General features: G+C 38.1%; 1 protein-coding gene and 1 pseudogene across 6 annotated transcripts; both read left to right on the forward strand.

Annotated features, from left to right (window-relative positions):
• Nucleotides 1-226: 226 nt before the first annotated feature.
• Nucleotides 227-15,425, forward strand: LOC119993327 (protein SUPPRESSOR OF FRI 4-like). Of its 6 annotated transcripts, none has more exons than XM_038840409.1 (7): nt 227-606; nt 771-871; nt 1,210-1,336; nt 1,632-2,044; nt 13,986-14,140; nt 14,234-14,287; nt 15,025-15,425. In XM_038840409.1, exons 1-7 carry the CDS (start codon nt 599-601, stop codon nt 15,094-15,096), a joined length of 930 nt encoding a protein of 309 aa, XP_038696337.1. In that variant the 5' UTR covers nt 227-598; the 3' UTR covers nt 15,097-15,425. The 6 variants fall into 6 exon arrangements, with proteins under 6 accessions (XP_038696337.1, XP_038696335.1, XP_038696336.1 ...); XM_038840408.1 differs by having other exon boundaries at nt 230-380; nt 505-871; XM_038840410.1 differs by having other exon boundaries at nt 231-380.
• LOC119993328 lies at nt 6,196-6,957 on the forward strand (annotated as a pseudogene).
• Nucleotides 15,426-15,522: the final 97 nt, after the last annotated feature.

Raw genomic sequence — 15,522 nt, forward strand, 5'->3', positions numbered from 1 at the left:
CGGGCTTTGATTGAGGGTATGGGTGGGCTGAAAAATGGGCTGCTTCACTAAGGCCCAATCTGTAAAAGTTGAAGTCAAACTAAGCCCATTTGTTCATTGAAGTTCCACGCGACGATACTAAGCCCATTAGCTTGCTCATTTAGAGCCCAGTTTTGTAATGGTTTAAGATGATAGGCTAGGCCCGCCCAAAACTATAGCCCAAATAGAGCTACTATCTTCATTCTCGAGTCGTCTTATCTCATCTCTGAAGTTTCCTTTCTGTTCTCTCTAAAACCATAATCTTTGCTGTGCTTTCGCATACATAATTGTCTATATTTAATTCTACATCGTTTTTTGTGCTTGATTTAGTCTTCGTTGGCTTATGGGCATGGCTATTTGAGGTAAATTGCAAACGGGAATTGTATTAACTTTAAATTTACAAAGATTAGCTATTTAGTGTAGATACTATATTGATTGGTGAGTGGTTTTATTGAAAGGTGTGTAACACGGGCTGTTAAATCCTAGGGATGGTTCACTACATGATCATTCCATGGGGTAATTACACGGTTCAGTGAGGAAATTTAGTCGACGATGGGGTTGATTTTATGAAAGTTGAAGGATGAAGAAGTATAAGAATATCTGAAGCCTTCTGTTTTACCTGTTCTTTGGCTTATTGGCTTTTTTATTTTCAGTGATAGTTATGAATGAGCAGAACTGTAATGTCTAAATTTTTGCTAATGTATGGCATCAGACATGATGTGCTGGTTTGCATTACGGATCTTTTTTATCAGGGTTCCAAATGCAAAACCTGGCAGAGAATCAACTGAAATTGATATATATGGAATGCAAGGAATTCCTCAAGATGTCTTGGCTGCTCACTATGGAGAAGAAGGTGGGTTGGAAATTTATCAACTAATCAGTTACTTTCTATATTGTCTGGATCGATTGTGGATTTTTTTGTGTGCTGTGGTTAGATTCATTTATTTTCTATCTAGAGATCTTTTCGAGTGAGAGTATCTAATTCTCACGAATGCGACAAACCAGGTTTTTTGTAACCTTATGATTTGTGTAGTTCTTAACTTGAACACTTGTTTTTGAATTACTGTCTTGAACTTGAAACCCTCTCAAGAAGAATTGTGTTGTTTGTGATGTAATTTGGTGTATGGTTTATCTTGGGACTTGCTGCATTGGTAGTCATATTTATTTCCCTACAATTGTAAATCTTTGCAGAAGAAGAAGGTCCAGCAAAAGCAGCGAAAACGGAGGTTCCAACAACTCAGCATGTTGGGGGTGTAGTTCCTGGACAATTAGGTGGTGCATATCCCCGTGCACCAAATGTAAGGGTGATACCGCCAGTGTAAGTTTCTGTCAAATTATGTTCTTTTTCACACGTGGTGCTGTTAGGTGTTTGGGAATAGGAACTCTAGTTTGTTTCTTCCATTTCCTTTTTGTTATCACGTTTATATACGGTTGTCTGTGTTTTGTTTCTGGCATACTGGTAAGGTAATTATAAATAATATAATGTTGAATGTTATAGATTCTCTATCATATTCTTTTCTGTAAAAGAGTGTTACCCCCTTAGTCTCCCTCCTTGATAATTTCTTTTTTAATCATTCACAAGGGCTCATTGCATTTTTATTGCTTGGTCACAGTTACAACGGTGCAGTACCCATGCCTCCTACTGGTTGGCCAGTTCCTCCTCGTCCACAGACTTGGTTCCCACAATATCCAGCACTTTCAGTTGCCCCACTGGGATATGCTCAGCAGCCATTGTTTCCTGTGCGAAACGTGAGGCCTCCTCTTCCTACATCTTTATCACCTTCTCTGCAACCTTCACAAGTAGCCCCCCCTGGACTGCCAGTTTCCATGCCACCTGTTCCTGTATCGCAACCTTTGTTCCCGGTTGTTAGTAGCAATTTAGCGACGCAAAGTCTACCTTTTCCTGCTTCTTTGGCTTCAACAAATACTTCACCAATTGCTGCAACAGAAGTTAATCCGTCAACTAATGCACATGCTGGAGCAAACTCCCAGATGACAAGCAGCATCAATGGTCCAAGCTTTTCAGGTTTGATTGCACTTTACTGTGATGAAGTGATTTTTCCTAATGTATTTTGCTGAAATTTTTATAATGTTTGATTACACAAGAGAAGGATATTTTAAGATTTTACTTTTAATTGTTTTAAAATTTGAAATTTACTAAAAAAATTAGCTTCAAAAATTGGGTTGGAATTCTTTTTTAAGTATGTTTTGGAGTTGCATTTGGCGCTGAAATATGGTTACATCTGCTGTGGGAGTGCTCTGATTAGAATAATCTACTCTCTCTATATTGTATCCATCTGTTGGCTAGAGACTTTGTGCATTGTCATTTGTTAGTTCTCCCTTGCTCAAGTGATTCTTTCCCTAGCGTTTTTTGGGAAATCTGGCTTTGCCTGCGGGCGGGGGCATTCGACTTTAGCATGCGCATGCGAGACTAATCGCAGGGGCTATCCATGTCTTAGTTATGCCGTGCTTAAGTTCTTCTTTTTCATTCTGTTTTGTTTTTGGGTTCTTGGGGAATCGAGCAGGGAAGGGGGCATTTGCCTTTAATGGGGATAATCTTTGCAGTTACAATCATTTTGCCTAGCGGTGATTGCGAATCCATGAGTTTGTTGATAATTCATTATTTTCATTTTTGTGGTGTGTAGTAACCGGTTTTCGTCCGGCCAAAAACAAAATACAAAAATAAAAAATAGAAAAAAACAAAAAAAAGAAGAAACAAAAAAAACAATAAAACAAAATGATAAGGTGGTGGAAAAAAAGAAAAGAAGAGAAAAAGGGGAGTGAAATCGGTGGAAAAGAAGAAAAGGGGGAGAAAGAAGAAAAAAGGGGAGACGTGGGGCAGAGTAGGAGAAAAGAAAGAGAAAAAAATAAATTAGAGAGAGGTGGCGTGAGAGAGTGGAGAAAAAAGAGGAAAAAAAATAAAAAGAAAGAAGAGGAGAGAAGAAGTGGCAGGATTTAAGGAGGAAAAGAAATAAAAAGAGGGAAGGAGGAAGGTGGCCGAGGGGAAGGGGAGGCCAAAGGAAAGAGAAGAAAAGGAAGAGAAGAAGGAGTTTGATTCTTTTCGGTTTTGTTCTTCCGGGAAGGTAATAGATCCACTCATATTTGACACTTCTTGTTCCATTTCACTATTTATGTTCCTGTAGTTCTACTTTGCATCTCTTTATTTCTGATTCCTTGGATCTGGCTTTCTTTCTTTGGATTTGATTGTTGAAGGTTTATGTCCTTGTTTGCTCACTATTGAAATAAGGTTTTTACTCACTTATGTTGGTCCGGCTGTAACATATGTTCTTTGAATGTTGTGATGTATTGGGTATATATACAAGTTTATATATATGTGTGTGTGTGTGTGTATGTATATGTATATATGCTGGGTTTTTGATATCTATATGTATGTGTTTGTATATATACCGGTTCATATGTGCTTATATATATGTGTTCATATGTGTTTATATATGTATATACGGTGTGTGTATATATATAGTGCAGGTGTGTATATATATATATATGACATGTGTATTTGTGTGTATATGCGTACAGTACGTGTATATATACTATGGTATATATCTATGTGTTTGGTCTACAGTGTATATATATATGTTGTGTGTGTGTGGGTATGTGCGTACAATAGGTGTGTGTATATTTGTGTGCAGATGGTGTATATATATATCTGTAGGTGCGTATATATATATATATGTGTGTGTGGTGTATATATATATGTGTGTGGTGTGTGTGTGTATATATACAGGGTGTGTACATATATATTTTATTTGTGTTTGTATATATGTGTTTGTGTATGCATGTCTATAATATATATATAGAATTAATTTGATTTGAGTTTTTATGATTATTGAGCACCATTTAACCCTCCATTCTTGTGTTTGTGTTTGTTGGGCTTGGATCGGGCTTGTGACCGCATGGGCCGAAGGGCAACTTAGAGGATTTGGGCCGGATTTGAGCAATGGGTCTCGTGGGCAACATCCCAATTGTTGTATAATATTTTATATTTTTCTTGTGTACATAATTGTAAAGAGTGAGCCTTGTAATAGGATAAAAAATAGTGGATGTAAAAATAGAAATGCATACATAAATATGTTAGGGTGTTAGAGGCATATAGATATTAGGAGATGATTTTGTGAATGATGATTGAATTAGAATGCATGCTTAGGACTTTGATTTCTCACATTATGCCATGTCTTAGATGCATGTTAGGATTGTTTGAATGTCATGAAAATAAATGCAATGCGTTAGTCATTTGATTTCTCACATTATGCCATGTCTTAGATGCATGTTAGGATTGTTTGAATGCCATAAAAATAAATGCAATGCGTTAGTCATTGGATTAATCCAAGCCGTCTAACATTAATAAAACACATCAAGATTAAATTATGGAATCCTTATGTTTTCTTTAAATACCAAAGAGCCTTCAAGATATTGGGGTTCCATTGGCATTCATTGAAAACATTTGGATTTCGTGAATCCTGAAAGCAAATGTGTTTTTAGGGATTAGGAGAATTTATTTACGGACTCAACGGTGGGTTTAAAGATATTTGACCCATTCAATGAGCCATAAATAGATTCTTTCTTTTCTCATGAAGAACATAATTGTAAGTAAGACTTAAATTGAATATTCCTTGATTGTGGGCCCTTTTGGTACATCAACCAAGTCCTCAAGAGTCCCTTCTTCCCAAATATCCAAACCCACTCCAAGTGGTGTTTTCTCCAATCCTTGGCCAAGCCGGGAATGGCCCCAATGATCCCGTGCACCTTGTTGTCCAAACCACTCCAAGTGGGTTTTTTTTCATTACCTTCCAATAAGACCCATCAAAATGGGATTTTCAAAAACAAATCAAAGCCAAATGGGAAAACATTCAAAGGTAACCGTTTTCGGGAGTTGTGGGGTGCCTAACACCTTCCCCATGCTCAATAGACCCCCTTGCCCATTTTTCTCGTAGACCAGAACGGATGTCCAATTGCATCCTAAAAATCAATTGGTGGCGACTTCATTGTTTTTCAAACCGGTTGCTTCAGCTGGCGACTTCACTGGGGACATGGTTATTGTACCAAAGGGGTCGGGCCTTGTTGTCTCGGTGTTTTCCTATTTGGTTGATTTGTTTATTTTGTTGAACATATTTTTTCCAACATTTTGAGGAATCTAATGTGTTTGTTCATGATTGTAGATAAAATGACAGGTTTTTGTTTTCATGAAATTTGAGTGTTTATTGAGGATATGGTATGATTCCCCCGCACACACATCACTATTCACATGCACACAAATGGCCCATAAAAACTGGGTCCTACTAGTGATTAGTGAGGGTTGATCTTTGCTTTTGATGGATTTTGTCCTCACGTAAGCAAGGAAAGACATCCTCCTGGATTGACGTCCCTTCAAGATATTGGGGGATGGGTTCCACTTCCAGATATGGGGTGTGAACTAACCTGATCCAGTGGCCTCTCGCGTAGCCGCGTTATAGTTAGATATGCCACCCAAATGCACATTACATAACCCTAGATCCGGTTCGAGACCTTCAGAAATTGGTAGGAACCTGATTTTGTTAGGAACAATGGGGGATTCTCCTATCCTTAACTCTATTTATTTCCTGTACATTTAAATACCATGTACCTTTATTCCTCATTTACATGTTTATATGTATTTGATACATACCTGTATGTATATATTCATCAAACCATACATGTACATCCTTTATACATTTGTCATATATGTTAGCCTAGGTTATGATCACGCACAAACATAATGGCCCATACATGTCCATATATACTTGAATACTCATATATGCCCATATATACTTGTACATCTGCTAATTATCCATACTTGTCCATATGTACTTGTACATCTGTTAATCATCCATACATGTCCATATATACTTGCATGATTGTTTATCACTCATACATGTTTATACACATCTTACACTCGTTCTTTTAATACTACCATGCATTCACTACACACATTTTTTGCATTTTGACAAACTAATAAGTTCATAGTCATGCATGAAAAAAAAAAAAAAGAAAAAAAAAAGAAACCATTTCACTCATGTCATTGCCATCCTTATTACACAAGATTACAGTTGTGCATTGCTCAAACAATGAAAAATGAACAGCAAAAAAATACTGGTGCAGTTTTTGAGGAAATTGACTCTTAATTTTCTTGTTGATGGGGTTGGAATGGATCATTCTTTGTCTGATTCTGAAGAGATTCATGTTTTGGCTATCGATGACAGCCTTGTTGATAGAATAGTTTGCTCAAGATTACTTCCTGTAAAGTGACTGCGGTGGATAGTGGAATAAGAGTACTTCAGTTTCTGGGTTTAAACGAGGAGAATAATTGTTCTGTTGGGTTTGATAGTTTGAAGGTGGATCTGATCATCACCAACTACTGTATGCCTGGAGTGACAAGATATGAGTTGTTGAAGAAAATCAAGGGATCGTTTGCCTTGAGAGAGATTCCGGTGTTAATCATGTCATTTGAGAGTAATCATGTCATCTGAGACCGTAGTGGCTCGAATTGACAGATGCTTGGGAGGAGGAGCAGAGGAATCTATTGTAAAGCCAGTGAAGTTGTCAGATATGAAGCGCTTGAAAGATTACATGACCAAAGACGGAAACCAAGAGGGATGCATCAACAACAAGAGAGAGCTTCCAGAGACTTGTGATCTATGTTCATCATCACTGTCATCTTCTACTCTCAGCTCTCCGCCCCCATAGCTGTCAGATTCTCCGTCACTACCATCATCACCATTAGAGCCGTGTTCTCTACCACTGTTGAAATCTCCTATCAGACGGTTTAAAAGATCCCACTTGGATTAGGTCTTGACCGTCCGTTATGTACCCTGTCTCATTGTGCAAATATTCATAATTTCTCGGGGAGTGCGAAAGTTTTTTTTATTATTCTATTTTATTTTTATTTGAGTTGAAAAAAAAAAAGAAAAGAGAAAAAAAAAAAAAAAAAAAGTTTGTCGGGAAATGAATAGTTGAGTGTGACAGTTTTGTTTTTATTATTATCTATTTGAAAAAAAAAAAAAAAAAAAAAAAGAAAGAAAAAGTTTGTCGGGAAATGAATAGTTGAGTGTGACAGTTTTGTTTTTATTATTATCTATTTGAAGAAAAAAAAAAAAAAAAAAAGTTTGTCCTCAAGCGGGAAATGAATAGTTGAGTGTGATAGTTTTGTTTTTTATTATCATCTAGTTGAAAAAAAGAAGGAAGAAAAGAGTTGTCCTCAAGCGGGAAAATAACAGTGGATGGTGACAGTAAAGTAAGTACTGATGTGACAGGCACCGCAAATGTCTTCGTATATGCAGAGCCATTTCCGTCTTCATCTCCATCTCAATTGCAAAAGCGTGTTTTCTCTCTGAGCTATCTTCATCACCATCTCCATCTCCATCTTCATCTCAATCATTCCTGACAAAAGTGTGTTCTCTCACAAAGATCAAGAGCTATGCCGAGACGCACGCGCACCATCGCCTCAAGATTACAGTCCAGGCTTGCGTTGTTCAACAAAGCTGAAATTATTCCTGAATGTAGAATCGACGAAACGGTACAGCGAGAAGCACTCAACAAATGGGCGATGCGCTACTTGAGGGAGCATTCCTTGCTGTTTCTAGTAGACCCAGATCCAGAAAATGACTTACTGGTGTATCCTCAGATCGTTCGCTCCTTCTATCACACTCTCATCGAGCTACCACGAAGTGAGCGGACTAGGAATCAATTGGTTTATCAGGTCATTCTAGGTGGTATAAAAGTTCAATTCACGACAGCAGATCTGTGTTGCTGCTTGGGATATCCACCAGTAGATGATAAGCCCACTGGATCTCGACAACCGATCTGTGCGTCAAAGCAGAAAATTGTTGATGATATGTGTGGAGGAAAAAAGAATAGGCACAACAACGCTACACGTCGTGCTTACTTGCCTTCAAAGATGTGGTTGCTGGATGATGCTGTCAGGAAAAATCTGTGCCCTATTAGCCATGAGCAAGAACGACGAGGAACATTCTTGTCAGTCTTATACTCTATGTATAAAGGGCAGTGGTTTGATATTGGGAAGATCTATCTGGCCATTATCTTCAAAGCCAAGGATTTTGTCGAGAGGAAGCCAACAAAGGCAGGGAAGTTATTTTTCCCACGGCTTATCACAAGATTGCTTTTGTTCAAAAGCATTCGACCTCCTCGGCCTCAAGCATCTTTGGGATATCAGGTCACCATGCTAGAAAGAAGGACATGGCTTCAGAGCATCAACCATTTGAAAACAACTTCTGCTGGAAAGAAGCAGACCCAAGAGTGTCCCTCAGCATCACCACCTGGTGATTCCTCATCAGTAATTGCAGCATCTCCACAATCAGATCGCATGCGTGCAGCGATAGCCCGGCTAGAGATGGGGCTACAAACACTAGAAGATGGACAGCACAGGCTGGAGCACATGTTGGTAGCAGTCATGGATATGATACGGAAGTGAAAACATAGCAATCCAACAGTCAGAAATTTTGGGGAGTTATGTGAGCAGTTTGAGGAATTCCATGTTGCTATTATGGGGAATGATCAAAACTTTGCTGTTAAGCCTTGCCATGTCCTTCAGGTTTTAAGCTCAACAACTGGACCAGTTTTGAATTGCCAGTCTCTATCAACAGCCTTCAAGAGTAATATCCATGTGCACTATGATCTGTGACCCAGCTCATGGCCACTGATTGGGTTTTTGTAATGAGCATGTCTTTACTTTATCTTTTGATGAATTCGCATAGTAAGGCCTTTGCATGTTCTCATGTTCCTGATGATTCTGATATGCTTATCATACACAAAAATCGTTGCTCATAATTCTCACATCTATTCATTTCATTTCACACATCACTTCTAAAAAATCCAAATCTCACACATTCCATTTTAACAGGACTGAAATTGATGATAATAAAAAAGATGAACCGAATGAACCAGATTTTGGGGCACCCATTAACAATGTTGAATCTGATTCCGACACTGAAGATGAATTTGAGATATCGCCAGATTAGGGGCACTTTGTAGAGGACAACTTTATCAAAGACGAATGATAAGAGCACATCGCAGGAAGGTGCGTCCTCGTTGTTTCAGAGAAGGGGATTTAGTGCTAAAGATGATTCAGCCACCTCAAAAAGATCACCGTGGGAAATGGACTCCTACCTACGAGGGACCATATGTGGTGAAGAAAGCATTCTCTGGTGGAGCAAAATTTTGACAAAGATGGACGGAGATGATTTGCCTCACCCAGTAAATGTCGATGTTCTCAGGCGGTATTATGCGTAAAAAAAAAATCCCGCTAGAGTGAAAACCCGAAAAGGCGCTCTAGGCAAAAATTAGGGACAAAAAAAAAAAAAAAAAAAAAAACCGCTAGAGTGAAAACCCGAAAAGGGCGCTCTAGGCAAAAAAAAAATCCCGCTAGAGTGAAAACCTGAAAGGGCGCTCTAGGCAAAAATTAGGGACAATAAGAAATTTTATTGAAGTGAAAACCCTTACGGGTACTTTAATTATGGCTGCAAATTTCGGTTGAAGATTGTTTGAAGAAAGGAGGTTGAGACATGAGTCTGTTGGTTGTTAACTTGTCTTGCATGGACATTGGTGCGGAGTACAAAATCGGCTTCGTAGTTGCCTGATCAGATGACAGTTATTTGAGCACGCACCCAAAACTGGGGCAGTTTTTGGGATGCTCTTTATGCTATCATTGGTTTGTTCATTAAACAGAGTGAGAAGTTTGTTGGCAGAAAAGGAGGACTCAGAGACAATCTCAGACGAGTCAGATTTGATCATTGTTAATTGGGTGCACACCAAAACTGGGGCAGTTTTGGTGGAATCTTTGAATTATTACATATTTCATCTTGGCATTTACATGGTTTGTCCTATCTTCCTTTGATTTCACTACATTCTTGTACATATCTTTGTCAATTGGCACCCATCCTTTTCAATAAAAATGGTGAAGAAACTCATTTCTGTAGCCTGGTCACTTGTGACATCTTTTTCCATACCCAATTCCATTCTCAATCCATATTCCAAAAGGTTTATCATTTGCATTCAGTAATTGACATGCATGGCTATACTATTGAATTTATCACTGACAAAGTTTTGACAGAAAATATGAAGAATGCATTAGGACATTACTTTTGACAGGAATTTGATTAGATTTTGGCATCCTAATCTGGAAAGGATTTGAATAAAAGACTTGAAGCCGAGGTAAGCATTAGCAGGAAAGGGAAGATCATAATCATATGACACGCACAACCAAATGAAAAAATAAACCCAGATGAAATGGCAGCATTGAACTCAAAAGTGGGCACACGTGCAAATAAGCAAAGAGAAGGAAGAAAGATAGCTGAAGAGTTGGGTTTGGGAATGAGCGAAGGCTTTTGCTAATCAGTATAGAGAAGATGCATCGAAAATCCAGAATCAGAAGGTCAAACCCTACAAAGAAGCAGATTTGTTCTAGCAATTCGCAACTGTACGCGTGACTGAGGAGGGCACAACCTTAAGAGAGCATGCATTCACTCATTAATGAGACATTCATATTTGAGCAAAGTAGGTCATTACATGCATCATTTTTGCATATGGTTTGTCCTTTTTGTATTATGGCAGGTTTATGCAGAAGATACAGCTTGGACGTAGTCATCCTCCTCAAATCAAAGCATATCATCTGCTTGAAACATCTTTCTGCCAAGGTGAGATTACAAAAACTCCCGAATACCTTTCTCAAAAAAAAAAAAAAAAACAAAAAATAAAAAACAAAAAGAACAAACAAAAGCAAAAAATCCTTTTTCAGCCAAGTCGGGAATGGCTCCAGTGATCCCGAGCAATTTTTCTCAAACAAAAAAGCATTGGCCAAGCCGGGGATGGCCCTATGATCCCGTGCACATTGTCTTTTTCAATTTACAAAGCCCGCTCCAAGTGGGATTTCATTCAAGCATTGGCCAAGCCGGGGATGGCCCTATGATCCCGTGCACATTGTCTTTTTCAATTCACAAAAACCCACTCCAAGTGGGATTTCATTCAAGCATTGGCCAAGCCGGGGATGGCCCTATGATCCCGTGCACATTGTCTTTTTCAATTTACAAAAACACACTCCAAGTGGGATTTCATTCAAGCATTGGCCAAGCCGGGGATGGCCCTATGATCCCGTGCACATTGTCTTTTTCAATTTACAAAACCCACTCCAAGTGGGATTTCATTCAAGCATTGGCCAAGCCGGGGATGGCCCTATGATCCCGTGCACATTGTCTTTTTCAATTTACAAAACCCACTCCAAGTGGGATTTCATTCAAGCATTGGCCAAGCCGGGGATGGCCCTATGATCCCGTGCACAAATGATCCTGAGCACTTTTTCAGCCAAGCCGGGAATGGCTACAGTGATCCCGAGCATCTTTCCTTATCCTTTCCGTACGAAATTCGGTTAACTACACCTTTGTCCGCCTTTTACTTCATAAAAGACATACAAAGGGGGGCAGCTGTAGTAACCGGTTTTCGTCCGGCCAAAAACAAAATACAAAAATAAAAAATAGAAAAAAACAAAAAAAAGAAGAAACAAAAAAAACAATAAAACAAAATGATAAGGTGGTGGAAAAAAAGAAAAGAAGAGAAAAAGGGGAGTGAAATCGGTGGAAAAGAAGAAAAGGGGGAGAAAGAAGAAAAAAGGGGAGACGTGGGGCAGAGTAGGAGAAAAGAAAGAGAAAAAAATAAATTAGAGAGAGGTGGCGTGAGAGAGTGGAGAAAAAAGAGGAAAAAAAATAAAAAGAAAGAAGAGGAGAGAAGAAGTGGCAGGATTTAAGGAGGAAAAGAAATAAAAAGAGGGAAGGAGGAAGGTGGCCGAGGGGAAGGGGAGGCCAAAGGAAAGAGAAGAAAATGAAGAGAAGAAGGAGTTTGATTCTTTTCGGTTTTGTTCTTCCGGGAAGGTAATAGATCCACTCATATTTGACACTTCTTGTTCCATTTCACTATTTATGTTCCTGTAGTTCTACTTTGCATCTCTTTATTTCTGATTCCTTGGATCTGGCTTTCTTTCTTTGGATTTGATTGTTGAAGGTTTATGTCCTTGTTTGCTCACTATTGAAATAAGGTTTTTACTCACTTATGTTGGTCCGGCTGTAACATATGTTCTTTGAATGTTGTGATGTATTGGGTATATATACAAGTTTATATATATATATATATATATATATATATATATATATATATATATATATATATGTGTGTGTGTGTGTGTATGTATATGTATATATGCTGGGTTTTTGATATCTATATGTATGTGTTTGTATATATACCGGTTCATATGTGCTTATATATATGTGTTCATATGTGTTTATATATGTATATACGGTGTGTGTATATATATAGTGCAGGTGTGTATATATATATATATGGCATGTGTATTTGTGTGTATATGCGTACAGTACGTGTATATATACTATGGTATATATCTATGTGTTTGGTCTACAGTGTATATATATATGTTGTGTGTGTGTGGGTATGTGCGTACAATAGGTGTGTGTATATTTGTGTGCAGATGGTGTATATATATATCTGTAGGTGCGTATATATATATATATGTGTGTGTGGTGTATATATATATGTGTGTGGTGTGTGTGTGTATATATACAGGGTGTGTACATATATATTTTATTTGTGTTTGTATATATGTGTTTGTGTATGCATGTCTATAATATATATATAGAATTAATTTGATTTGAGTTTTTATGATTATTGAGCACCATTTAACCCTCCATTCTTGTGTTTGTGTTTGTTGGGCTTGGATCGGGCTTGTGACCGCATGGGCCGAAGGGCAACTTAGAGGATTTGGGCCGGATTTGAGCAATGGGTCTCGTGGGCAACATCCCAATTGTTGTATAATATTTTATATTTTTCTTGTGTACATAATTGTAAAGAGTGAGCCTTGTAATAGGATAAAAAATAGTGGATGTAAAAATAGAAATGCATACATAAATATGTTAGGGTGTTAGAGGCATATAGATATTAGGAGATGATTTTGTGAATGATGATTGAATTAGAATGCATGCTTAGGACTTTGATTTCTCACATTATGCCATGTCTTAGATGCATGTTAGGATTGTTTGAATGTCATGAAAATAAATGCAATGCGTTAGTCATTTGATTTCTCACATTATGCCATGTCTTAGATGCATGTTAGGATTGTTTGAATGCCATAAAAATAAATGCAATGCGTTAGTCATTGGATTAATCCAAGCCGTCTAACATTAATAAAACACATCAAGATTAAATTATGGAATCCTTATGTTTTCTTTAAATACCAAAGAGCCTTCAAGATATTGGGGTTCCATTGGCATTCATTGAAAACATTTGGATTTCGTGAATCCTGAAAGCAAATGTGTTTTTAGGGATTAGGAGAATTTATTTACGGACTCAACGGTGGGTTTAAAGATATTTGACCCATTCAATGAGCCATAAATAGATTCTTTCTTTTCTCATGAAGAACATAATTGTAAGTAAGACTTAAATTGAATATTCCTTGATTGTGGGCCCTTTTGGTACATCAACCAAGTCCTCAAGAGTCCCTTCTTCCCAAATATCCAAACCCACTCCAAGTGGTGTTTTCTCCAATCCTTGGCCAAGCCGGGAATGGCCCCAATGATCCCGTGCACCTTGTTGTCCAAACCACTCCAAGTGGGTTTTTTTTCATTACCTTCCAATAAGACCCATCAAAATGGGATTTTCAAAAACAAATCAAAGCCAAATGGGAAAACATTCAAAGGTAACCGTTTTCGGGAGTTGTGGGGTGCCTAACACCTTCCCCATGCTCAATAGACCCCCTTGCCCATTTTTCTCGTAGACCAGAACGGATGTCCAATTGCATCCTAAAAATCAATTGGTGGCGACTTCATTGTTTTTCAAACCGGTTGCTTCATGGTGCATGTGAATGTTTTACGGATAGTTGTTGTAACTGCTGTCTAATTTGACAATATTTGCTGTAGGCGGGACAGTGGTCAATTCACATTCTTATGCATCTGGTCCAAACACCAGTGGACCTTCCATTGGACCTCCCCCTGTAATAGCAAACAAAGCTCCTGCAAACCAGCCAGCTGTGAATGAGGTCTATTTAGTTTGGGACGATGAGGCGATGTCCATGGTGTGTTGTTTGTATGAAGTTTTCCACCAATGTTAGTCTGAACTCAGTGTTATTAATATTTATCCGTTATAATAATTTGGTTACTTCATTTAGGAGGAGAGAAGAATGTTGTCAGCGAAGTATCAGGTTCATGATGTAACTAGCCAAGTAAGTTAAAACTACCTCTTTAACCTTTGGAGTTGGCTTGCGCATCTAACGAGATGGGTAGGTTTATGTTTCATGTTTTCAGATGCCGTTGTTTAAGCATTGTTACCTATTTGAAAGAGGTATTTTTTCTGTATGATTTCCAATTTTTGCCCTAGTTCAATAAGATATAGTAGTTAGTGAGAGGTGATGTATGTGTCTATTAATCGGATTACTTTTGACTTCCATTGCTATCGAGTGATGGGCATGATATTTGTTTTTTACTGGGATGCTCCGGTTTGCATGCCATTGCCACCTACAGTGTGGACGACAAAAGATTCAAGTAGGTATATGCATATTTTTATGCTGGTAGTTTAGTTATTACTATTTTGACAAGCTTGCTGGGAAGGACTCGAGGATTCTTCATCCTAGCGTTGTTCTCAGTTAAGAACAGTGTGTATGTATCTGCTCTTCTTGAAATCTGGATTTTAATTTTCGTAATTCACTCACCCTGTGCTTAAACTGGAAGCTGCGGGGTATGAGTGGAACAAGATGATTCCCAACAGAATTTTGCTATTTGTAGCATCCTTGCAATTTATTTTTACGGTCGAACAGTGAAAGACTTTTGGCCCAGGTCAGCTTCTTTCGTAAAGTTTGGTATATCTCCATTGTTGGATGAAGCTTTAAAATATATGGTATGTCCAAGTGATTGGTAGTTATGGTTCCCAGCTGATCATCACCACTGTTGTTGAATGTTTCAGATGAGCTCGGTTGATGCAGCCATAGATAGAAGGATATCAGAAAGCAGGCTTGCCGGTCGAATGGCATTTTAGATCAACTGTAGTCTGCATTGACCTGTGTTTACTGCTGGAATCGTTTGGTGGATGGATCCATGTATGGATACTGCATAATTCATTTAAACAGCAAGGATTCCTGGTCTCATTTCTTACATTGCATGATGTCATATAAAAAAGAAGGTTGTATTCTTTGCAAGAAATTGAATTAGAAGGAAAGCCATTCTTTAATTGTGAAGAGAGAGGTCTGGAGAAGGAGCATTAACTTATATTTTTTTGGCTCATTTTCTTATTTTCCTCTTTTTGTAAACCTTTTTAGGAGTACTTAGCAGAAGAAATTGTAGCCTGTTAGGATACAGTCATTCTGACATCAAATGCAGAACTCATCTGAAAGTGTTCAATTTGGATACACTTGTGATTCTAACACTGGAGTGTTAAATGTATTTCTCAATCATTCAGTAAAGA

Source organism: Tripterygium wilfordii, chromosome 23, assembly GCF_013401445.1.
Source record: "Tripterygium wilfordii isolate XIE 37 chromosome 23, ASM1340144v1, whole genome shotgun sequence".
NCBI lineage: Eukaryota > Viridiplantae > Streptophyta > Magnoliopsida > Celastrales > Celastraceae > Tripterygium > Tripterygium wilfordii.